This window comes from Sciurus carolinensis, chromosome 1, assembly GCF_902686445.1.
Source record: "Sciurus carolinensis chromosome 1, mSciCar1.2, whole genome shotgun sequence".
Lineage (NCBI taxonomy): Eukaryota > Metazoa > Chordata > Mammalia > Rodentia > Sciuridae > Sciurus > Sciurus carolinensis.
Window position 1 is genome coordinate 43064075 of NC_062213.1, and position 26136 is coordinate 43090210.

General features: G+C 37.4%; 1 protein-coding gene across 3 annotated transcripts; it reads right to left on the bottom strand.

Moving 5' to 3' along the window:
* Positions 1-387: 387 nt before the first annotated feature.
* On the bottom strand, positions 388-24233 carry Ndufaf6 (NADH:ubiquinone oxidoreductase complex assembly factor 6). 3 transcript variants are annotated; one of them, XM_047559967.1, is made up of 9 exons: positions 24014-24233; positions 21800-21899; positions 19432-19554; positions 13616-13672; positions 10742-10844; positions 9622-9755; positions 8528-8629; positions 4723-4779; positions 388-1385 (listed from the first exon to the last, which is right to left on the bottom strand). In XM_047559967.1, the coding sequence occupies exons 1-9, from the start codon at positions 24211-24213 to the stop codon at positions 1257-1259; spliced, it is 1005 nt and encodes a 334-aa protein (XP_047415923.1). In that variant the 5' UTR covers positions 24214-24233; the 3' UTR covers positions 388-1256. The 3 variants fall into 3 exon arrangements, with proteins under 3 accessions (XP_047415923.1, XP_047415934.1, XP_047415945.1); XM_047559978.1 differs by having other exon boundaries at positions 21796-21899; positions 24014-24147; XM_047559989.1 differs by lacking the exons at positions 19432-19554; positions 21800-21899; positions 24014-24233 and adding an exon at positions 18276-18367.
* Positions 24234-26136: the final 1903 nt, after the last annotated feature.

Consider the following 26136-nt stretch of genomic DNA (forward strand, 5'->3'; position numbering starts at 1 on the left):
TATAATTTTTAAAGGTATTAACTCACAATTTAAGTAGGAACTAAGTCACAGCTAAGACCAGAGACTTTGGAGAAATGGGACAAGTACCCTAGAGATGTTAGTGGGATAGGAGACAAAACCATGAAAAAAAGGAAAGGGGAAATGCAAGACATAGGAAACAGTGGCATTAACTGCATAGTCCTGAGAGTTAGAGACTCATTCAGACCCCAAAGTTATCAATTACCAGCAAGGTAAATAAATGTTAGTTTTTACACCTGGTGTATATTTTATAATTTAAATTTTTAATTACCAAAAGAGGGTTGGGGATGGAGCTCAGTGGTGGAGTGTTTACCTAGCACGCATGAAGTCCTGGGTTTACTCCCTAGCACCAAATACACACACACAAAATACATTAATTACCATTTATTTCATAGGGCTTTTAAAAAGATTAAGTGAGAATACACACACAATGTGAGTTTTTACAGTGCTTATCATTGGGAAGCTCATGTATAAGAGTTTTTAAAATATACATTTAATGGATGCTCAATATATATTAATATAATTTACACAAATACAAATTTTGCCAATACGGTTTTTTCATGATCATGATAATACTGACTGACAAACAGAAGCAGTGAGCTTAACAATAAAGTTAAAGCTTCCAGACCAACCAAACCTAAAATCAAATTAGGGCTCCAGTTCTCACCCCGTAGGTGCCTTATCTTAGATGAACTGTCTCATCATCATGGATAAACTTTCACACAAGATTATAAAGATTAAACATTAAGGATATAAAGTCCTCTACATAGAAACTGATACTATTCAAAGGTTAAATTCATCGTTCATGACCCCTAAATAAATGCATTTCCAGGTATACAGAACACCTGAGTTTTAGATCTTGGCATACAAATTCCAGTGCTTCCTCTTTCCCTTCCTAAGGGTGAGAGAGGAAGGAAGGTATTCCCTCTCCCCACCCTCTGGCTGGAGCATGGCTCCCTCCTGGGCTCTGACTTCCCAGGGATGGCGCAATAGACCCTGTTTGGGCTGGTGGTGCCAATGGTGGTATGTTTGGCAGATTTCTTGGCAGTGTCTTGGCACCCTAGTCCCACAGCAACTTCAGATCGGTTCTGTGAGCTAACTCAACTCCCACCCAATAATTCTTTTTCTCCTTAAGCAAAGAGTTGCTATTGTTACTAAACAGGAACCCTAACTTGTAAACTTCTGTAAAACTGACCTTGAATTAAAAAGTAAACTCACATCAACACCATGAAATTGTTCTAATATCTTTTCCTCCATGATTGAATATACAAAGATAATGGGAGTAATGTATTCTTCTGCTGTAAAGATGGGTGGAATATATCAAAATCCACTTGTTGAATTTTCTTTAAATAGTCCTCTAAAGAAACCTGAAAAAAGAGAATAGTGGATACTAGGTCATAAAATAATCAAGTCTTTTAAACCAACTAAGAAAAAAGTACAAGTATTAAGGCTATTTTAGATTTCCAAGATGGTCTTCTACATAATAAAAATTTAAGTGGGAATTTAAAAAGGGAGAGAGAAAATAACAATATCTTCCAGTAAGTTTCTACTAGGACAAAGTATCACAAAGCTAGTACAAAATATCAAGCACTTCTGCTTATAGTAAATAATGTTCTAGTCAAGATGTAAGGATTAGAGAAATTATGTTCTCCTGGTCTTACACAAGGATGTTTTAACCATGGTACGTAAAACATTCTCCATCCCACCCCACAAAATGCAGTATGGCAAGAGGGAGATCAAGTTGTCTTTTTAAAAATCTATTTTGTGAAGTTTAATGAGTTACTTACTTACTAGAAAACATCTTTCAACTAGACAGAATGATCACAAGGTTCCTATAAATGTCACCCATCTTTTCCCCATCACATAAAATTTGACAAAATTTTTCCAGATAGAGGCAGGATAGAAAATCCTGCCAACAAGCCAGGTATAGTGATGCGTATCTGTAATCCCAGCAACTCAGGAGGCTGAGGCAGGAGGTTCACAAGTTCAAGGCCAGCCTCAGCAGCTTAGTGAGGCCATTAGCAACTCAATGAGACCCTGTCTCAAAATAATAAATTTAAAAAAAAAAAAGGGCTGGAGATGTAGCTCAGTGGAAAAGTGGGTTTGAACCACAACAACAGTACCCAACAAGAAGAACAACAACAAAAAAAAAAAAAAAAAAAAAAGAAAAATAGCAACATGTGGTACTCTGTTTTTTGGTTTTGTTTTCTGTTATTTTTTGTTAATTTATAAAATTCTATTTTAAGAACTTTTTTATTAAACAAGAAGCCCCTTAATTTTGCACTCCATGATTCTGAGGCACCACTCCCTTCTCAAGTCATGTGCCAGCGCCCCCTAGAGTTCTGCAGCACAGAACCTGGGTGATCCAACACAGGCATTATGCCTGAAAATTCCTTAAAATATATAGCCGGAAAGAAAACTAAAGTTATTTTCTTCCTATATACTTATAAACAAGAGTGTATACATACATATTTAGCAGTTCTTAAAAACCCTAATTGTACATCTACGTACAACAGATATGTGCATGAAAATGCACAGCTTCCTTGTTTAATATTAAGGAAAGACCTGGAAAAAACCTAGAAATTCTCTGACAAAGAAGAAAGATAAACTGTTCATATAGTGACATATATATGCAGTGAAATGAATGTACCATTGCCAGATGCAACATGGAAAAAAAATCTTAAATGCTGTGTGTCCTAGAAGATATAAAAAGAAAGTGATCCATTTTTACAAAGCTTAGGAATGAAATTAAGGAACATACTATTTAGAAAAATATAAAATGGGAAAGTTTTATGAAATCAATGCCAGGGGATAGTAAGCACAAAATTTAGGAATAGTTATCTACAAGAGGAAGGCAAGTGCAGGGGGATTAAATGGGGAAAACAATTCTCTTTTTTTTTGTACTGGGGATTGAACCAGGGGCAACTGAGCCACATTCCCAGGAGGGTCTCGCTAAGTTGCTGAGGCTGACTTTGAACTCTGATCCTCCTGCCTCAGTCTCCCAGGTAGCTGGGATTACAGGCATGGGCCATGGAGATCGGCTAAAACAAGTACAGTTTAACAGTGACACTCTAGTTCCTGGACTGAGTGATGAGTTCATGAGTATTTACTATGCTGTGCTGTACAACACAAGCAAACATACATATGTGTATAGATTCATTTGTATATAGAAAATATTCAAAATTATAAATAATAGTAAAAAAAAAAACCTAAGCAAACATTTTAATGTACCTATTTCACATGTTTTCTTTATCTGAAAATATTTTAGTGTATACTCACATCTCAGTATCCTTGGGCAATTGGTTTCAGGACACACACTGAGAACAGTGGGACTAGGTTAGTGGTTCTTGGGTCAAGCTGTATTTTACAACTGCTGGGAACCTTTTAAAAAGTATCAATGCCTAGGCCCAATCTCTTAGGTATTATGATTTAATTGGGGAGGGGTGCAAGCATTGTTCTAGTTTTTATTTTAAAATTCCCAAAAGTGATTCCAAAGGGCAGGAAAGATTGACAACAACTTTTTTCACAGAAGTAAATATAACAAAGTCCTTAACCTTTATTGAGCTTACTCAGCATGTAAATAGTTGGTGGTACTTGCTCCAGATAACTACTTAAAAAGATAATTACAACAATATTAAGATAGAACATTATTTCTGGCTAGGGTGGAATTGTGGGGGTTCTAATTCCTTCTTTTGCATCCTCTCATATTACGCAAACATTCAAAATGGTAACATAATGTTTTTATAATAAGCAAACCAATAAAAAAAGAAAATGATTTCAAACACACAGAACTAGAAACTTAGGATAAAACTAGGATAGAATATGTGAAGGAATAGAAATAAGTCTTCAAATACATTTTGGAAGGAAAAGGTAGAAGGTATGTCTGGTATTATAGAAAATCTGAGTTCACAATTTTCAAAGATCACAAATCTTTGAACTTTGTTTTCTATTTATAAAATATAGTAGCCATACCTAGGTTTATTCCCAGGAAGACTAGGAATAATGTAATGGAAAAATCTAGTTCAGAGCCTGTCTCATGATGGGTGCCAAGTAATTGGTAGAAATTAAATTTCTCTATGTATTTTAGAACAATGGTTCCCAAAACTGGCTACACTGGAGAATCACCTAGGTTATTCTTTAAAACTCACAGATTCTCATAGGAACTGACTCCTCTTCAATCTCAAGAGTTTTATTTAGAAGACCCCAGAAATCGACATTTTTAAAAAGTTCTCCATGCTATTCTGATATAGCCAGCTCAGCACTGGGCTACAAACCAATTCTACAATATGTTCAATTTAGTATGGAGAAAAAAATTAATAGAATAAGCAATACTTATATAGCTACTAGTAGCCAAACAATCCTATAAGATCGCTTGTCCTATTATTCCCCATTTTATCAGTGGGACTGAGGAACACAGGGGTTAAGAAAGTTAAGGTCCCATGGCTAATAAGGGCAAAGCAGATTCAACCCCATGCAGTCTGGTTGCAGATTCAGTGCTAATGACAACTCAGCTCATCAGCCTCTAGAAATACAGGAATAACCATCACCAAAAACATCGTGTAATTAATAAAGCCCACTATAATGGAGGAAATAAGACTAAAGGCTCCAAATGAAAGAATTTCACGGTGAACTTTGTAAAATATAAAAGGAAATCACACACATCTGCTTTGCTAATTATACAGCCTTCTCTGCTAATGTACTTACCGTTTGAAGAAAAGCAGGAAATGCTTTCACAGGAACACTTTTATGGAAGGACCTAGCCTAAAAAGGAAGAGAAAAGGAAACTGGTTTGAAATATTTCTACAAATAAACACTCTCTTTCTGAAAGTGAACACCGAGCAACACCAGTAGTTTAATAACACAACTGAAGCCTCTTAAAAAAAAAAAAAACAAAAAAAAAAAACAGTTCATCTCCTGCCAATTCAGATTAGTTTCCAAAGCAAAATGGACTTGAGAGAAAGCAGCTACTGCACTATATTAAAAATTCTATTCTTTCTTATGGATTGGCTTTGACATTTTCTACCTAACTTATAGCATTTTATAAAAATTTTGGCCCTCCAGCACTGTGATAAAGGGTAAATGAAAAAAAACTTGCATCAATAAATTCCAGCACCTCCCTAGTTTAGAGTGACATTACCTCCTGTTTAGATGAACAGAAGATCCTCCTAAGTGATCTTCCTACTTCTGTGTTTCCAATCTTTAATTCATTACACACAGACAGGCAAATTAATGTCCTCAGGGTATCATTTCATTTTGGTTTTTCCTTCTTTTTTTTAAACTTAACTCTGGTTAAGTCAAGTATCAGCTATTCATCCTGGAATTGAAAGGCCTTCACACCTGTAATCTCATCTATCCAACCACACTCCTTACTACTCTGGGCTGTGAACATCTGGTCCACTCAGACAGATGCCCATCATTCTGCAATCACCAGACCCTCTTATCCCTATGTCTTTACTTACAGTGTTCCTTATACTAGGAAGAGCACATACTCATTGCCTCTACTTCCTACATTGCACCAAATGTCTATTAAAGTCTGTCAAAGATAATCCATAATTTACTAATCACTACACCCATGTTTCTTCTCTTCAGTCTCTCTCCAGCTTATAATACTTTGGTATTTCCTTTTTCCCTACATTTTCAAGAGAGTAAATCAGTTTTCCTATTTTTTAATCATTCTATCTTTTCCTTCTTTCTAATAAAGTTCTTTCTCTTTTCACCTTATAAATGGAGGTAGGCCTTAAAGGTTCTCTGTCCCTGGTCTCTTGTCTAGATGTATATTCTTGAACTATAACATCCAAACTTAGAGCTTTAATTGTAAACCTTTTATAGGGATGACTCCCAAATCTATCATCTCCAGTCCTGACCTCCTTTCAAAGTCACGATCCTGCATTCTTCAATAGCCTCTCTCCCTAAAGGTCCTCTAATCCCCTCAAGTTTAATAATGTTCAGCAGTTAGTCCAAGTCTAGAGATCAGCACAAAGCATACCCTTGCTTTTTTACTGTGTTTATTTCTGAATGGCACCATTATCATCTATACTTGAACACTTCATGCACCTGTGACTTTCCTGCTTCCTGATCTTGCCTCAATCCAATCAGTTTTCAAGTCATTGATTTCACTTCAGTTATATATACATGTGTGTGTGACACATAAACATCTATTCTCTTTAAATCGCACTTTCTCTCTTTCCTAAGTAAGTCTTCTAACTGATCTCCCAACCTCCAAAATGTGTTTTCTCAAATACTGGTGGCAGTTTTCTACTGTGCAACACTAATGCCACTGCTTTACTTGGTGATGATGATGATGATGATGATGATGATGATGATGAAGGCTAATTCTATTTCACTTACTACATGCCAGGCACTGTTATAAACTCTTCATGTAAGTTCACTCATTTACGCAAATGACTCTTTGAGCTAGGGGCTGATACTCTTTTACAGATGAGGAAACTGAGGAACAGCAAGGTTACTATCACTTGATTAGTAAATGGCAGGGCTAAAATTAAAGTCAGGTTTCTGCTTCTAGAGTTTACACATTCACCCACTATGTTCTTTGTTTCTTAAAAGCCTACACGGCTCCCTAAATTTCTGTCCAATACTGGATTTTCCAATACTGGATTTCATATAACCTATAAACTAGTTTTCAAATCTGGCTATTTAAAAGAATTTGGAAATTTTAATTTCTACTACCTCTAGTTTTACTATACCCATCTCTAGAAAGTAAGGCATGGCAGTTGCTATTTCCTAGGCACTGTACATGTCCATTGACTAGGAATACTCAGTTCCACATATAGGTCCAGGGCTTTCCCACCTCTGCAAGTCTATAGTGTTCTCAGATCTGACCCAAAACTTGGCTAGTCTTGAGCAATTTCTGAAATAAAGTCTCATGTATTTTATCAAAGTTTCTGCCATGGCAGAGAACTGGGTTAGATTCCTCAAGAAATATAAAAGCTTAAGACAGAGTCTTTAAGCTCAAAGAGCTTTCAATCTAATTATTTATTTATTTAATAAATGTGAGGGTACCTATAATGTACTGGGCACTTTAGATGCTGAACAATACAGCATAGAACCAAAGTCACTCACATTCCATGAAGTAGGAAGGCAATAAACAAATAAACACACTTTTCATGTCAGGAAGTGAAAAGTGCTAATCTGGGTAAAGGGACTGAGGGTGATGAAAAGGGAAGATGTTATTTTAAATAAGCTGGCCAAGACATATTTAAGAGTAAGGCAGAGAGGACAGAAAGCAGAAAAACAGCAAGTAGAAAGGCCTTAGGTGCACATGTAAATGATCAAGTCTTTAGGATACACTGAAGGCTAACTCCTCCAGAGCCACTGAAATCAAGCAATAGTGCAAGGAGCTTTGGTACAGAATAGCACAGAAATATAGGACACAGAGTCAAGAAAGAGAGAGAGAGACAACAGTATCAAATCCCAAACTGAAGATGAGTTCAAGTCTGAGAAGAGAAGAAAAACAAACTCTTGGAGAATATCTAAAGTGGTATGCAGGAACAATCAGGGACCAATTAAAAAGCCAAGTTAGAGAATCAAGGGAAGAAAGTTTCAAAGAGAAAAAAGTGTTAATGGTGTCAAAAAGGAAGAAGAGTTAGCAAGAACAAGAGTTTTAAAGAGCCATTACACCTCTAATCCCAGTAGCTTGGGAGGCTAAGGCAGGAGGATCTCAAGTTCAAAGCCAGCCTCAGAACTTAGGGAAGCCCAAAGCAATTCAGTGAGATTCTGGCTCTAAATAAAATATAAAAAAGGGATGGGGATGTGGCTCAGTGATTCAATCTCCAATACCAAAAAATAAAATGAATGAAGAGCCATTAAATTTGGCAATAAGATTATTTACTAGCAACTTTTATTAGCGTAGACAGAACAGAAAACAAATTATAACAGGATGAGCATCTCCCTGGGGGGAAAGTCTATTAAATTATAAACCACTTATTCAACAAGTTTAACTAGGAAAGAAAAAGAAGAAGCTGCCTGTAAATTCAGTAGCAACAAACCACAAGATAAAAGGGGCAACCTAACAGGAAGCAGAAGAGGAATCACTTCAGGAGTGTGAAACCAGCCTGGGCAACATAGTGAGACCTCATTTCAAAAAAATAAAAAGAGCAAGTTATCATAACTTGGGGAGCAAGTTATCATAGATGCAAGTGAAAACACCAGTGGTGGACTGCTGAGATGCAAGGTTCTAAAAAAGGGAGAAGGAGAGACACCAGCAGCCATGGCAAGACACCCTGTGGACAGAGCACAGGAGGCCCACATAGCCAAGTTCAGGGTTGACTTAGTAAAGGGTGCATTCATCTGCTGGGGAGGAAAGGGGGATTTTTTTTTTTTTTTTAAGTGGGCAAAGTTTATGATAGTCCCTGAGATAAATCTACAGGGAATTTAATGAATAATGGAATAAAGACTGCTAAGGTAAGAATACCAGAACCATGTTCTAGGAACAGACACATCTAGAAATGCTAATTTCTTAAAATGATTTGTCAGAAAAGAGGCTACTTACATGCTTTAGGTGCAAGTGTGCCTGGCTGGCAATGTCATATATCACATCCCTCACATTTTTATCTTGGGTCCTCCGTAGAAAGTCCTCTTGTGAAACACCATGCTATGTATGAAAATATACATTGCATTAGGACTCTATCAGCATACTTAAAACTATCTTAGCTCAAGAAAAAGTGAGGCTGAGGTTGTAATTCAATGGTAGAATACATGCTTGGGATATGTGAGGCCCAGGATTTGATCCCCAGAATGAAAAAAGAATGATAGAACAGTATATATAGTGTAATGCTTATTTTTTAAAAACTAAATATATGTGTGCATGTGTGTGTGTGGGGACAGAGAAACACACTGCTGAAATATGCAACAAGATATTAACTAACAACAGTTGTAGGAAGAGCAAAATTCTATAAGCCAAAAATCAAACACCTAAGAAGTTTAAAATAATAGACAACAAAGAACATCACACACAAAACTAAAGTTCTGATAAGCAAAATTTTTAAAATTTGGACTGGGCCAGGGGTATGGCTCAGTGGTATAGCACTTGCCTACATGCATGAGGCTCTGGGTTCAATCCCTAGAACTGGGGAAAAAAAAAAAAAAAAGATTACTTCCTCCAATAAAATAAAGAACAGACCAAGACAAACACTAGGAATAACTACTGTGATTGCTTGCAAGAGAAGGAAATAAAGCATCAATATGCAGCTACACAAAATGAGGTTCTCTAGACCTTTTTACTCATAGTTCCTCCAAAGACCAAACACACCTGACAGATAAAATTCTGACTTGATTAACTCTGGGGCAAAAAAGAGGAAGAACATTGGCAGGAAGTAATCAGTTTTACTTTCTTTCTTTTTTTTTTTCATTTTTTTTAGATGTTGATGAACCTTGACTTTATTCATTGATTTATATGTGGTGCTGGGAATCGAACCCAGTGCCTCACACATGCTAGACAAGTGCTCTACCACTGAGTCACAACCCCAGCCCCTCAGCTTTACTTTCAAAGCAGTTACTGGAAAAGACTAAGCAAAGAACCAAGAGATAACTTCATTCCCTGCATTCCTGAGGTAAATTATTAGAATGTACAAATTACAGCCTTACCTGCATACAGATATCCATAGGAAGGAACACTTTTCTTTTGCTACCATGATAGGGTGTTGCTCTCAAGCAAGTGACAATGCCTTGTGCTTTTCCAATGTGACTTGCAGCATGATCTGCATGAACATCCTTTATACCTATGATTTTGGAAATTAAACATGGCCATTCAAGTATGTGACAAATCAATATAGAAACAGCACAGAGAAACCACCTAAATACACAAAAGTAGATGTTTGTCCTATTTTTTATACACAAAAAACAGGATTTAGGCAGGACAAACTGGGCAAAGGACAAGTTGACCATTTTCCTATTAGCAGGTATCTGTTCCACAACTTTAAAATGTTTTCCTCAAACTTCAGCACACCAAGAACACAGTTAGAATTTTAATCAGTTATCAAAGAAAAACAGTACAAGTCTTCCATTTTTTCTCCTCTGTGCAATTTCCATATGACCTCATTAAAAATATAAGCTTGACAAGCATTCTGCTCTTTGCTTCCTCTTTCATTGTAATGGCATATATCACCAAGGATGCAGAACAGGTCTAGGAAATTCATTGGGGACTTTTATTACTCTTTTAGGGTGACATAAAGTACATAACCTTCTTCAAATGAGATGATATTATCCTCAGCCCAAATAATTTCCTCATTACAAGACATCACTTGTAATGGAACAAAGTCAAGAGGAGGAAAAGAACCATCAAAAACATTTTTAAAGGGAAAGAAAAATCTCATTAAAACTTTTATAAAGACAGTTTTCTTTTTTTATTTTAATATGGTGAAATATTATTGACAGAGAAGAAAGAATCAGGCTACAGGTCTTTCAAAATGTAGGAGATGCTATAGTAAAAAAGTAAAACATTCAGCAATTACCAGATTATTAACTATAGCATTCCCGCAAAGTACCTAAAGTGCCTTTGTGAGAGACTGAGTACTTGGAATAGTCTGTACTGCAAAGGAGAATATACGTATTCCCCTTTTGCTATTAAAAAAAAAAACTGTACCTTTACAGATAACATAAAGAAAAATTTCAGTGCTAAACTGGTTAGATTGTCACATTGGGAAATAGTGAAATCTGAAAGGTATTTTATTTGAAAAGAGAAATATGAAATAGAAAAACAACTTACCCAATACTTCTAGTGTTAAATAAAGCAGAGAACTCTGTGTGTTTTCAGCATAATTTTCAAGTTCCTGGATATTACGATATGCTTTGTCATCTAAATTTTTTTCCTATAAAGAAAATGCAAGTAAAGTTTGTTGAATTATCAATATTTTATATAGAAAATTGCTATTTTTATCCTAAAGAAATATCATTTAGCACATTTGTTTAGTATACAATAAGATTAAAATAACATTCATTAAAATATTATAGTCCTACAAATTCAAGTTACAAATCAGTTTTCAAAATAAAACTCAGGAAAAATCTCAGTGCACAAATCACCACAGACATGGAGTTGGCTTAATTTTTATTCCTCCTAAAACCCAAGGTAATAAGAAGCCTTGATTTTACTAGGTGGGTATATGGTAACTCTATGTTTAACTTTTGGAACAAACACCAAACTGTTTTTCCAAAGCAGTTATACCATTTTACATTCCCACCAGCAATGTATGAAGAGTTCTAATTTCTCCGCATTCTCACAAATACTTGTTCTTGCTCTTCTTTTTTATTATATCCATCCCAATGGGTGTGATTAGAATTGTTCATTTATGATAGCCATCCTAATCATGTATGATCTCATGGCTTTGATTTGCATTTTCCATCTTTTCAAGTGTTTATTAGTCATTTGTATATCTTCTTTGGAGAAATGTCTATTTGAGTCCTTGGCCCTCCTTTTTTTTTCGAACTTTTTTGTATTTTATGCATTTGCAAATTAATCTTTTTTTAATTTGTCCTTTGCCCCTTTTCAAACTGTCTTTTCACTGTTGAGTTGCAAGAGCTCCTCCTGATCCATAAGACACTAGTATATAACTAGAGAATATTTTCTCCCATTCTCTGACTTTTCATCTTCTTAAAGTATTTAATTTTGATGAAGTCCAATTTATCTATTTTCCCATTTCTTGAATTGTCTTTGATATCCTAAATAAGAAAATAATCGCCTAACCTAAAATCACAAAGACTCACACCTATGTTTTCTCCAGAATTTTGTAGTTTTAACTCTTGCATTTAGGTCTCTGATCCACTTTGTTAGTTTTCATATACAGTATGAGGTAAGGGGTGCAGATTCTTTCTTTTGCATATGGATATCCAGTTGTCCCAGCACCATGAGCTGAAAAGGCTATTTTGCCCCAGCACCAAAAAAAAAAAAAAAACCAAAATGAGAGAGAGTATTTTTCCCCCACTGAATTATCTTGGCACCCTTATTACTCACCTGACCATAAATAAGTGGGTTTATATCTGGAACCTCATTTCTATTTTGTCGATCTATACCCTTTATCAATACCACATAGCTTGGTTACTATAGTTTTATAGCTTAGTTTGAAAATAAGGACTTTGTTCCAACTTTGTTCTTTGTCAAGATTGTTTTGGCTATACTAGGTCATTTGCATTTTCACATGAATTTTAATTGAGTTTGCCAATCTCTACAAAGCAAAGAAGTTGTAATTTTGATAAGAGTTCTGACAAATCTGCAGATCAATATTTGATCTCAGTTCTTTACTTTTAAACATCTTCCTCTTCAAATGCCAAATGTTATTTTTCATTAAATAAAAGGTACCTCTGTCTTGAGTTTTCTCATTTTATTCAATATTATTTTTAGTTGTCAATGGATCTTTTATTTTATTTATTTATTTATATGTGGTGCCAAGTCTTGAATCCAGGGTTTCACACATGCCAGGCAAGCACTCTACCACAGAGCCACAACTCCAGCACTCATTTTATCTTGTAAAAACAAAAAAATACCATAAAAACAGATTTTCTTAATGCTAATTCACTCTGAGCAATTTCATTTTTAATGCTAAAGTCATCATCCAGAATTCAGTTCTAAGAATTAACTACAGGATTCCAATCACTGGAATTGTCAGACTTACTTTCTTCCCTCAGATATATGGACACATATCCATGTACTTGGATGTACACAGAAGTATGCAAATGACTACCTGAGTAAATGATATTAAGAAGATACTAGTAATTCTTTAAGGTATGATAATTGTGTGGTAGTTATATTTTTGAAAAGTCTTTACATTATTAAGATATATATGCATTTGCAGATCAAATGGTACAGCTGGGATATACTTTAAAATAATCCAGCGGGATTATTTTGAGGGGGAGTTGGTAGAATACAGATGCAACAAGATTGGATATGTGTTAGTAACTATTAAAGCCAGGTGACAAATACCCAAAAGTATATTATAGTATTCTACTTCTGCAAAAGTATGAAAATGTCCAATTAAGAAAACCAAATACGCAAATGGTATGCTGTTACTCCATGTACAAACAGAAACAACATGTATCCCATTTGTTTACAATAAAAAAATTTTTTTAAAAAATTAAATTAAACTAAAAACAAACAAAAAACAAACAAACAAACAAAAAAGAAAACCAAATAGCCAGATGTGGTGGTGCATTCCTGTAATCCCAGTGACTAGAGAGACTAAGGTAGGAGGCTTGAGGAGGATCACAAGTTCAAGGCCAACCTCAGCAACTTAGTGAGGCCCTGTCTCAAAATAATAAATAAAAAGGGTTTGGGATGTAGTTTAGTGGTGAAGTGCCCCTGGGTTCAAACCCCAGTATCACAAAATAAAAAATTAAATTAAATTAAAAAAAAAAAAGTGTGTAGTTGTGCAGACACGTGCTTCTGCCTAGGTGCCTGTCTTTGCTTGTGTCTCCAGGTATAGGAATAGAGAGCCAAGGGTAGTGGCATATAAAGATGAAGGACAGATAAAATGGCATAGTTCTCAAAAAACTTCATCTAAAATATTAATACACATAGATATCCTCCCTGAAGAATTAGCTTAAGGATTAAAAAGAAATAAACCTTAAGACTTGAACAATTTCAACTTACTCTTTCATCAATGATTTTCATAAGCCATCTTTTAGTCAGATTATGTCTTCTGACAGCCTAAAAGAAAATAAGAGTGTTGTAAGTTTTTGGAAAGTATTAAAAATGACTTAACACAGATTAGACTAAGATAGACAAATCAAATTAAAAACTAAGTAGCATCTGTAATAAGTCATTACCATATAAGATAGCCGTGATAGGACAGTATCACTAGAAAACATTTGAAAACATTTCCAGCCTCCTTCTCTCTCTGTGTGCTTCCTTGGCTGCCATGAGGTGAGCAGCTTTGCTCTGCCACAGCCACCATGACATTATGCCTCGCAAGCCCTCACAGCAATTGGGCCAAGTGACTATGAACTAAAACATGACGCCATCACACACTCAGAGAAAACAGGTTCTCTGCCATGAGGATACTCAAAAGTCCTATGCAGAGGCACAGAGCTGAGGCAACAATCACACAAGTGACCCAACTTAGAAGTAAATCTTCCAGCCCCTCTAGAAAGTGTAGCCCCATAAGTCTCTAGGCCAAACACAACCAGTGAAGTTGCTCCTAGATTTTTTTCTTTTTGGGGGGGATGGGAAGGGGTACTGGGGATTGAATCCAGGGGAGTTTTACCACTGAGCTACATTCCCAGTCCTTTTTTAAATTTTGAGACAGGGTCTCACTAAGTTGCTGAGGCTGGCCCCAAACTTGAAATCCTCCTGGTTCAGCATTCCTGAATCACTGGGATTTCACATGTTTGCCACTGTGCCTGGCAACAACATTTATTTCTTAAAATATAGAAGTTTGGAGAAATAGACTATTTTCTGCAGGTTAGAAGCAAAATTTGATCCTGTGGTTGTTATTTTCCTCTTTCCCATTCCATTTATTGAGAATACTGATAATAAGGTTATTAGAAGCAGAAATAAAGATTACTTAGGAAGAGAAGACAAAAGAAGGTTGAAATGTAATCTCACAATTCCCTGTTCCATTTATTTCCTAAAATATAATCTTATAAAAGACATTAGTGATAGAACATTTTCTCTTTCACACGTCTCACTGGAACAGAGTTAGCTTATTTTCTCAAAAGTAAAAATAAAACAAATGCATCAACATTTAAACACCTTTGATAATAAAATTAAAATAAATTTAGGGATCTAAAAAAACCTCTTCTAAGATAATATTTCTAATATTTTTCTAATAAATGTATTGCCCCTCTATACCATTAGTAATTTAACAACTCCACTTTCAAATAAAAACAAGAATTAACTACTGAGCTTCTGTATTATGTGATGCACCTTGATGTCTATGTTTACACATCACATATGAGTTTTTCCCCATAGGATAAAGATTTTATTTAGCAAAAATAATCACTTCTCTAAAAATGAAAGCGTAACTAAAACTCCTGTGAAAATACTCTACAGGGCAGACTGTTACATTAGCAAGGAAATATACTCTAGCAGGAGGGAGCTCATCTGTACCCAAATAGTAGTCTCAAAATAACTCCCAGCAAAGGAATTCGGGCTCTGGAAAATGTGTGCTTCCAGAGTTGGGAAAAGGGGAGGTTCAAGATAACCCCAGAATATCTAATTGTGCAAAAAAAAAAAAAAAAAAAAAAAAAAAAGATGGAGGGATGTTATAAGGACACAGATGCCAATTTGAAGGGGCTCCCAGTCTGGGAGAGTTCTAGAACAATCTGAACACCAAAATGATTAAATACACTAATGAATTATAAAACACTGCAAAAAACAAAACAAAACAAAAAATACACACAAATTCTCAAGTCCACACCAGTAATTGGTAAGCAAAAAAATAAATACAGGAGAGGAAAAGCTTATTCTTACAGAATATCAAGTGCCAAATGTGTTGGAGTTGAGAAATTATCTTTTTGGAACTTTTTGTTGTGCTTCGGTTTTGTAATACTAGGGACTGAACTTGTACATGGTAGGCAAGTTCTCAACCACTGAGCTATATGTATCCCAGTCCTTTTAATTTTATTTTGAGACAGGGTCTTGCTAAGTTGCCCAGGCTGGTCTTGAACTTGGAATCCTCCTGCCTCAGCATATCAAGCAGCTGGGATCACAGGTGTGTGCCTCTATACCTGGCTGAGAAATTATCATTTTGCAACCATGATGATAAATATTGAATATATAAGAACCATCAATGACTGCTAAGTTTATGGGAAAATTTTTGAGAACAAGCAGGACATTTGTGCATTTTAAAGTATCTCCCCAAAATTGATTGTTTAGTTACAAAGAGGATTATGATTACAGAGTGAGGAAAACAGGGAACATCTTGACTGGGTATTCAAAATTAAGAATGCCAATAAAGGACAGATGGACAAAGTATCCTTCCAAATATGATCCCTTGAGAAGGACCTATCACCTATTAAGTTCCAGTCAAGAATCTATAACCTGAATCTAATAATGAGAAAACATTAGACAAATCCAAAATGAGTACTCTAGGAGGAAAAATAGTAGAAAGACTATACTTAAAAAAACATCAATGTCAGGATGGGGATGTAGGTCAGTGGTAAAGCACTTGCCTAGAACACAAAAGGTTCTGGGTTTAAACCCCAGTATCACCAAAAACAAAGTCACTGTCATAAAAGGATAAAGATATGGGCTGGGTGCAAAAGCACTACCTGTAATCTCAGTTACTTGGGAGGCGAAGCAGGAGGATCACAAGTTCGAAGCCAGCCTGAACAACTTAGTGAGAACCTATCTTTAAAAAAAAAAAAAAAAAAAGGGCAAACCTGGGCAAAGCTCAGTGGTAAAGCATCCCTGGATTCAGTCCCAAGTACTGCTAGAGAAGGTAGCGGGGGACAAAGAGAGAGATATAACAATTAAATACTTGACCCCAGACCAGATCCTACACTAGGGGGAAAATGCTATAGTGGACATTATTAGGTCAACTAACAAAATTGTAATATGAATGGAAAATTAGATAAAAGTATTATATAAGAGAATACCCCCGTTCTTAGGAAATACCAAAATGATTTAGGTTAGAGTCACAAAGTATATAACTGAGTCAGGAAAAAAATTATGAACACGAATATACATACACACACACACATATATATGAACATACAGAAGAAGAAGAGAGGGATGAAAGGGGAAGGAGGAAGGCAGAATGCTCACAATTGATCTAAAAATGAGATAAAATGTTAATATGCCAAAGTAGGTAAAGGATATAAAGATGTTCACTGTACTTTTTTTAATTTGTAACCTTTCTGAAAGTTTGAATTATTCCCAAGTAAGTTTTTAAAACACTATTTTTTGCCAAGTCAACACTAGGTATAACATAAATATAAATATAGCAATGAAACTAAGTTTTGGGGATATCCTATACTTCAACTAAGACTCTCAGATGTCATTGATACTAGAAAGTAAGTGGCAGCATGCTCATCAATACACATTTATGTGACAAAGGTGTAAGTATAAAGAACGGAGCCCACAGTGCCTGGCAGGAGCCTGACAGGATTAAAAGGGCTGTGTGAAGTTGGTTCCAAAATGTTCTCAGCACTATTACTATTTTCTCTCAGGGCTCCCCATGGGCTTCTCTCCCAAATTCCAGAAGTCAGCCAGTCATTACAGACTCCTGCTCTTGTTTTATTTTATATGTGTCTGAGGGTGTTAGGCATGTTTGATCTTTGTAACTATGCCATTTAGTGCTGTTCCTGACATGTAAAAATACGCAATAAATATTTAATCAGTGAAAAGTCAAACTCCTATTTACTTAAGGATGAAACTATAATGGTCACAATTCCTTGACCACAAAATATCGTTCAGTCTCATTCTGAAGGAACTTAGAGATCAAGGTAAAAGAATGAATATTTAAAAAGAGCTGAATAAAGTATCAACTTTGGAAAATGAAGCCAAATTGAATAAAAACCTTGACTCAACATAAATTCAAACTACAACTCATGATCATACACAGAGAAATGGAGAAGTCAGAGAAGTCTATCTAGCATGTAAAAGAAATCATAAATATTCAACTATTTTGTACCCTGAAAAATATCAATGGAACAGAATACAGAAAAATGTCACTGCTTCCCCTCTAAAAAGGACCTGACAGTCTTCAAAGAACCAATGGGAAGCTTTACTAGATTACAATGAGCATATAGTTCAACAGACTGGCAAGGGACAGAGAATATGCAATAAGAACAAGTGCTCCAGACACTACCTGCTTCTTTCAAATATTCATATTAACCTTATAGGTCACATTGGAAAGTCAGTCAACATTAATCATCAAAATTTAAGCACCTTGTGTTGGATATATAGTTCAGAGATAGAGCACTGTCTGACATGCTCAAGACCCTGAGTTCGATCTCCAGCATCACAAAAATAAATAAATAAATAACAAGCATTTATTAAAATTCAACAAAGTGTCGATCCAAAATTGGTGCATATGTACACATACTACAATTCTGATATATCATCTGGTTTTTTAAGAGATGATAAGGACATATAAATTTGTATTAAAGGAATTTCTGATCTTCTACTGTATTTCCTAGAACTTTTGATACAAGTCAACATAAACCCACACTGCAGTAGGGTTTATGTGTAAAACAATAAACAGGGTTTCTGGATTTTAGAGCAGCTTTTCTCTCTACTAGGTAACCTGGTGGACCTTCTTGAAGTGGAACAAACATAGATAATAAACAACTAGTCTAATACTCACAGCTTCCCATCCACTCTTTCTTCTGAGTCCCCGGTGTGGGGGTTTGGCTTTCCATCTTTACTGGGGCTCTGTGAAGTCAATCTGGAGCCTAGAAACCAGGCCTGCCTCTGCTGGTGCACAGACCTGAGAAGAGGTGTACCACTGTCAGGTCTGTTAGTGGTTCCTATTACAGAAACCCTCTTTCAGCACTTATCATATTACAATAGGGACACAGATCAGTGACAAACGACATCTAATTCCCTTCCATCATGCATAATTTAGCATGTCTCTAAACTATGACTGTTTATGTCTGACTGTTTATGAATGAGGAACCCATATACCTACTTTAATATAAAGTCATTTACTCTATACATCTAGCAATATAAGTAATATTCTAGCCCATAGGGATCCATTCTCTAACACCTAAAATTTATCAATTATGAGCAATTTTATTAAACTGGATAAGCTAGTTTTAGGTTTGTGTTTGGAATATGCTGAGAACAAGTCTCTCTTCACAAAAAAATTAACAGTTTGTTCTAGAGCACAGAGTTTGGATCAAAACACTGGTACAAGGAGCTGCTGGGCAGACAGAACAGAAAATTTATCTGCCACTGCATCAGAATGTGCAAGGTTTAAATTCTGCAACCAAATATGGAAATATATGAGTAATTTACAGTATAAAGAGACCACATTCTTCTTTTTTCCTCCAATAAGTAAATACAACAAAAACCTGTACAAATTACCAATGGATGATTTTTAAATACCTCTGCAAAAAAAAATAAGATAAAAAATAAATTCTTCTAGGGGTGGTGAATGCCTGTAATCCCAGGGGCTCAGGAGGATGAGGCAGGAGCATTGTGAGTTCAAAGTCAGCCTCAACAAAAGCAAGGTGCTAAGCAACTCAGTGAGACCCTATCTCTAAATATAATACAAATAGGGGTGGTGATGTGGCTTAGTGGTCAAGTGCCTCTGAGTTCAATACCCAGTACCCAAATAAATAAATTCATTCTTCTGTCAAAATTAACAAAGACCTAAACATTATGTGGACCTAAGAAAAATTTTCAGGATTCCACTATTATCACCTCTAACCAAATTGTATCCTACAAAAGTAGGCTCAAAAAATATCCTTATAAATCAAAAGCAACAATTTCTTTTATTTATTTATTTATTTTTTTACCTTCCATAGTTCAATGGCCACAGGTTGATGTGGTGGATTGTCATGGTATATTTCTTCTATAGTTTTTTTCCAAAACTGCATTCGCATAAGTCCAATTGTTTTCTCAGAGACTGAGTCCTTGACCTGTAAATAGCAATTAAAAATTTAATAAATACACTGTCAGCAGTCTGAAAGAACAGTATTTGTTTAAAAAACAAAAAAGTATGTATATATGTAGACAGAATGATTAAGGAGGAAAAAATATTAACAAAAGGAATATGGATATTCTTTTTACTGCTCTTACTTTTCTGTATATAAAATTATTTCCAAATAAAGTTTTTCTAAAAAAACAGATCCTGAGATTGTGAAGGAGTTTGGGTTTCCTGGCAAAGTTTAGGATTCACATCCCAGTGGCAAAGAGTACAGCAATACAGCAGCAAAGGTAATCCTTTTAAAATGTGACCAAGAGATGATGTCCCCCTCCGATGGCTGCCCCTCTCATTCAGTATAAAGATCAAGTGACCACAGTCATCTCCAGACCTGAACTTGCTGACTCAGGTGTCTCCATCTTCATCTCCCATGCTCCCTTTCTCCCTGTACCCACACTGGCTTTCTGTTCTCTGAATTTATCAGGTACACACAAGCCTTGGAGCTTTTATACTTGCTATTCTTTCTGCCTAGAACACCCTGCCCCTCTATCTGCACAATTCACTCCCTAACCTTCAAATTTTTGCTCCAATACCTCCTTCTCAGTGAGGATTTTCCTGACCACTCTACGTAAAATAGGAAACCTTGCTATGCTCAGTTTTCCCTCTCTCTCCCTTATCCCACTTTACTGTTCCCCACAGAACTTGTCTTCTCTGATACATTATACATTTATTTGTTCATTAAATGCAGGAACTTTGCAAATTTTATTCAATGCTATAACCCCAGGACCCAAAATAGTATCTAGCATATTTTAGACAATCAATTTTTATTGAATGAGTGAACAAAAAAGATTATACATGCAAAGAAGTAGCAAGATGCTCCTAGAAGTTACAGAATTCAGTGGAACCCTGTGAGCTTATTAAAAAATGGAATTTTAATCATTTATGAATTACAATGGAATACCACAGTGGTGATTGTTTATGGCCAGACTGTGACTCACTTAACATGCTGATGTGTAGTTTAAACCTGACAAAGGATGAGGTGAAAACTCATGATCCATGACATCCAGGAATACTTCAGAGAAAAAAAAATAGCCAGTCTAATAGACTGTCAATTCATAGTTGTGAATCTCAGCTTTACCTTTTATGCATTCCTTGTTCATTTCCTATCTAATTCAGGAGAGAAACTGTGCCAAACTTGCCATTCTTTTCAAGACTCCAAATTCTTTCCTGCTCCTTCACGCTCAATATCTCAACTCCCCAATCAATTTACTGAGTAGAACAAGGCCATTTTACTTAAACTTCTTCATTTCTACTCCTCATTTCAATTTGCCTTGTATTGGCACACATAATCTACATTTGTAAAGAAAAAGTCTCTCTCCTTCCTTTGTAACTCTTAAGACAAAAATAAGTAAGCATGCTCTAAGGTCTGAGTTTGCTAAAATTTCTTTCATCCCCACTTCACATTGAAGTTATAACATCAATTTTAAAAGTGTTTTGAAAGCTGGGCTTGGGGACAAATACTTAAAATACCAGCTACTTGGGAAGTTGAGGCAGGAGGATTACAAGTTCAAGGCCAGCCTAGGCAACTTGGCTAGAACTTGTCTCAAAAAAAATTAAAAGGAGGAGATGGGCTGGGGATATAGTTTAATGGTAGAGCACTTGCCTAGCATGCACAAAGCCCTGGGTTCAATTCCTAGCACAGGAAAAAAAAAAAAAGGGCAGGGATGTAGCTCAGTGGTAAAGTACCCTGGGTTCTAGCCCCAGTATCTATCTCTCTCTCTATCTATCTCTCTCTCTCTCTCTCTCTCTCTCTCTCTCTCTCTCTCTCTCTCTCTCCCCCCTCCCCCCCCACACATATACACACACACAAATGCTGAAAAACTTCCATGTACATGTCAATTATGTACTTGAAGAGAATAAGTAGTAATACTCTGATTAACCTACTCAATGAACAGATAAATGTGCAATGTTAATTGCATAGTTTTGTAATATTCTCAGAAAAGAAATTTAAAATTCTAGCACGTTATTTCTAGAAAAATTAAGTTCATCAGCTAGTTTTATTTTTGGTATTGAATTAAGCCTAAATATTTACCAGAAAAAAGAAAACACCAGCAGAGATCTTAAATACATCTAATATAACTATTACAACCATATTTCTTTAATATAGTTATATTTGTTCTGTATTAAACACATTATATCACCAGCTTGCAAAGAATAGTTTAAGGTATTTTAATACCAGCCTGAGCCAGTTCCACATTGAAGGCTCTCAGTGCAAAAGCAGAGCTTCGAGATTCTGCAGGGAGCAGCAGGGAACATAAATAACTTTCATAATCTCGTTTCCTGTAACAAATAGAAAAAAAAAAGGTGGTTACTCTTCACTTTTCAAACTGCACACAAAAATACTGACCAAAATTAACTGAAAACAATGAGGCTTTCATTTAGAATAGGTCTGACCCTTCTTATCTTGTACAATTATTTCTTTTTAACTATAAAAAAAAGTGCTTGCTCCCAATCTCAGAACAGTTAAAAAAAATCTCATTTTATTATTATTTACATAGTACTCATAATTTTAATTGTTTCAGAGTCATTTTGCTTGTAGTAAAAGTTCAAATGAGCTACAAAAGAAGAAATCAAGTTAAGAAAATAGTTTATGCAAGTATTGGTATGAATTCAGAGTTCTTCAATACATAGATAAAAAGAGATTAGAGATAAGACATGATGCTGGGCATGGTGTCGCACACCTGTAATACCAGCACCTTGGGAGGCTAAGACAGGAGGATCGAGAGTTCAAAGCCAGCCTCAGCAATGGTGAGGCACTAAGCAACTCAGTGAGACCCTGTCTCTAAATAAAATACAAAATAGGGCTGGGGATGTGGCTCAGTGGTTGAGTGCCCCTGAGTTCAATTCCTGGTACCAAAACAAACCAAAACAAAACAAAACAAAAAGACATGGAAACCAATGTAGGAGTGTATGTGCACATGTTTTCCAGCAGCATTTGCTGAAAAAAATCTAGAAACAATATCCCCCACATACTCTCAGCATCAGTGAACATACCAAGCACCTGGATCTTGGCTCCTTAAACTATTCTTCACTGAAAGAACCTAGGGGTCCTTAAAGGAACAAGTGACTCCAGGGCTGGGGCAGTAAAATAAAGGACAAGGCTGAAATATCTTCTTGAGCAGAAAGATATGTTTAAAGAAAGGGGAAGATTTGTCAAAAGAACACAGAAACTGGCTTGGCATAGTGTGCAACAGTCTGAGCATCAAAAGAATAAAGACAGTTGGATATAGTGGTATGCTCAGGAGGCTAATGCAGAAGGATCACTTGAGCCCAGGAACTCAAGGTCAGTTTGGGTAACAGAGAAGACCTTGTCTAAAAACAACAAAATAATGGCTGGAGATATAGCTCAGTGGTTGAGTACTTGCCTAGCCCATGGGAGGAGCTGGGTTCAAGCTCCAACACTGCAAGGAAAAAAAAAAAAAGCAAACAAAGCACTGAAACACTTGTATTTTTAAAATTTCTGGGCCTAATCAAATCCAAGGTAGTTTAGTTATTCTAGTATCAGAAGCCCTTGGGACCAGGTACTTTAAGACACGATACCACTTAGAATGAAGACCTAGTAAAAGCAAGGCCCTGGGTTCATCCCTAGCAGGAGTGTAAAAAAAAAAAAAAAAAAACATAAAAAACAAAACCTTACACCATTGTTTCCAATGAAGGAATGTGGGGAGATGTTAAGCCACTGGTCTCTAGAGTCAAACCTGGATGACAAGGCAGCCCCAACCCACCTCTACAAATATTAAGGAGCCATTCGCAAATGCCAACCTTTCCCAGAGCTACCTGAAGAAACAAAACACTTCAAGTCTCTGACTTCATGAGGCTACTCTAGTGAACCTCTGGCAAACTCCCCGAAACCCCATTCCTCATCTATCACATCAGATAATAATGACTTACACTGCACTCAAAGTGCCCTTATTTATGTGCCAGGCATCATTCTAGATGATTTCTCACAACCCTAAACAGTAGGTCTACATTTGTCCATCACAATTTATAATGGGGATTAAACAAATTACCTATAAACTACTTTTTAACAACGCACATCGTCATAGAAAGAACACACTGTAAACTACTGTTAAAACTTACTACTAGCTCTTATGTGAATAAGAAGGGGTATGCATGCAAAAACGTATAAGAAGGTTAAAAATCAAGGTTCTGGCAAGGTGACAGGTGTGGGCAGGCGAAGAAATTTTGCCACGATTTAGTGGCCCATGTGACTGTCCCTGTTGCCTCGCTCCCTCCACACGCGCGCACCCGGACGCAGCACAACGCACAGAGCCCAGAGCGACACGAGGAAGGCGTTGGTCCCCCAGCCCCAGCAGGACTCTGGTGCCGGCAGCGCCCACCCGACCCAAGGGCAGCTGCACCACCCGCCGCCGGGGCAGGCCGGGCTGGCTCACCGCAGCAACTCCAGGCAGTAGTGGTCAGTGCCCGAGGCGCCCAGTCCACGGGTCGCCGCCACGCTCCGCCGGGTCACCGCGGGCCCCGGGAACCGCAGTACGCGCGCCCACATACTCCGGGGCCCCGGCCGCCGGGGGCACAGGCCGGGGACGCCAAGCTGCAGCGGGCGGCAGACAGAGCCCAACGTGGAGGCCGCCATGACGCCGGCGCCGCGTGCCCTTCGACCCCGCGCCGACGGCGCACAGCGACGCCTCCTGCAGGTCCCGCGCCCGCCTAGCACCGGGGAGGGCCGCCTCCAGACGCGGCTCCGAGAAGAGCCAGGTGGCGCTGTGGTCCTCTGCACCTGGGACGCCACGCTCGCTGCCTTGGTTCCGGAAAAGCCCCGCCCAAGTCCGGCCCATCCCTGCTGGGCTACCCCCTCCCACATCCAGACAGGGACCCCTCCACGGCCCCCAGGACCTGGGATGTGAGGGGTGCCAGGTTCTCAAAGGGGCTGCCCCAGTGACACCCCTGCGTCCCAAATCTACCATGAGAGCGGAACACCTTGCCCTGTTTCTTAACAGGGGCGCTCTTTGTGTGTATGTGTGTGTGTGTGTGTGTGTGTGTGTGTGTGTGTGTTTCCACATTTTTTATTTGTGCATTAAAGTTGTACATAATGATGGGATTCGTTGTACATATCCTCACATGCACACAATGTAACAATATAATTTGGCCAATATCCCTCCCCAGCACTCGCTTCCTGCTACCCCGCGGTCCCTTTCCTTTTCTGATCTCCCTTGGATTTTAATGAGATACGCGAGAGCGCGCGCGCACGCGCGCGCGCACACACACACACACACACACACACACACACACACACACCTTACTTTTCCTTTTTCCTCTCTGCATTATGTGAGAAAACACACGTCCCTTGACCTTCTGAATTTGGCAAGCAGGTGCACTCGTGGCACTTGGGAGCAGCAGCACCTTCTGAGAGGGACTGTCCTACATATTGCTAGATAGAAGTTTGCTATACCCAAATGACCAGGTATGGTGACCACTAGAAACCCATACACATTCCCGGAGGTTTCTGGCAGTGTCGCCCTGGTTGGGAACCACTGGTCACCCTCAGGGAGAAAAACACTAATGTCTCTATCAATCAGCCACTACCTGTAGCTCACCTGCTGTTTATTGCCTCTCCCACTACACTCTTAAGTTCCCTTAGGGTGGTCTCTTTATTTTGTTTCCTGCTTTATTCCCACTGCCAGTCCTTTGAACATTATAGAAACTGATTTGCCTCAGTTCACTTAAAGGTAAGGTTAAGTATCATTCAAACATTCAAAATATCTGTATTATTCCAGAGTGGTGTTTGGTGAGGAAAGAAAAGAGGGGCAGACTACAGGCCACAGTCTGCTTTTCTGGGACCCCAAGGTGCAACATTTAGCTCCAAGAAGTCTGAAAATTCTCATTTTAAACCTGACTTTCCAGTCCTTATGAAAATGTGGGTATCAAGGAAAAAGGATTGAATATACTTTTCCTATTTACTAACTTGGTTTATTACTTTTAAATATTTGTTATAAACATGGTACATGGACTTCCTTTGGTACTCTTACCCTCAGATTCCTCAATTTTTAGTTAAGTCTAATTGCCATCACTGATCTGATCCAAGTCACCAGCTGCATATATGTGGATCCCAGGGACAGGGATCCCTCCAGGATCCAGTTTGCAATGCAAACTGTTCATGTCGCATTGCAGCCAGACTGGTTCTTTCAAAAATGTACATCTGATCATGGCCCTTTCCTATTTGACAACCTTTACTATGTTGGATACAGTCCCTTTATGATGTAGCCTCTATTTATCCTTCAGCCTCAACTCTGCCCATTTGCATTTGTGACTGTAGTTTAATGTTTGTTTAAACCCAAAGGAGAGCACCTTGTTCTCTGGACCTAAAGAACCCTAACCCCTTCGCTTAGCTTTGGTTTCACTCTTTGAAATTGCCTCTCTTAGGCGTAAACAGTAACCCTGCTCCAGCCCCTTCTGCAATAATGTCCTCTCTTCTCACTGAACTTGTCTTTTAGCTCTGACAGACACATGCCACTGTTTTCAACACCACAGTTTAAATCTGCTCCACTAAAAAAAATTT

What these genes read in the sequence shown, in the direction of transcription:
- Ndufaf6 (XM_047559967.1), bottom strand. Translation starts at nt 24,213, where the DNA reads ATGGCGGCCTCCACGTTGGGCTCTGTCTGCCGCCCGCTGCAGCTTGGC. An exon ending in TGAAAATCATTGATGAAAGA is followed by an intron (nt 10,845 to 13,615) that starts GTAAGTTGAAAT and finishes TTTTCTTTATAG; the next exon opens with GAAAAAAATTTAGATGACAA. An exon ending in TTCCTGCTTTTCTTCAAACG is followed by an intron (nt 1,386 to 4,722) that starts GTAAGTACATTA and finishes CTCTTTTTTCAG; the next exon opens with GTTTCTTTAGAGGACTATTT.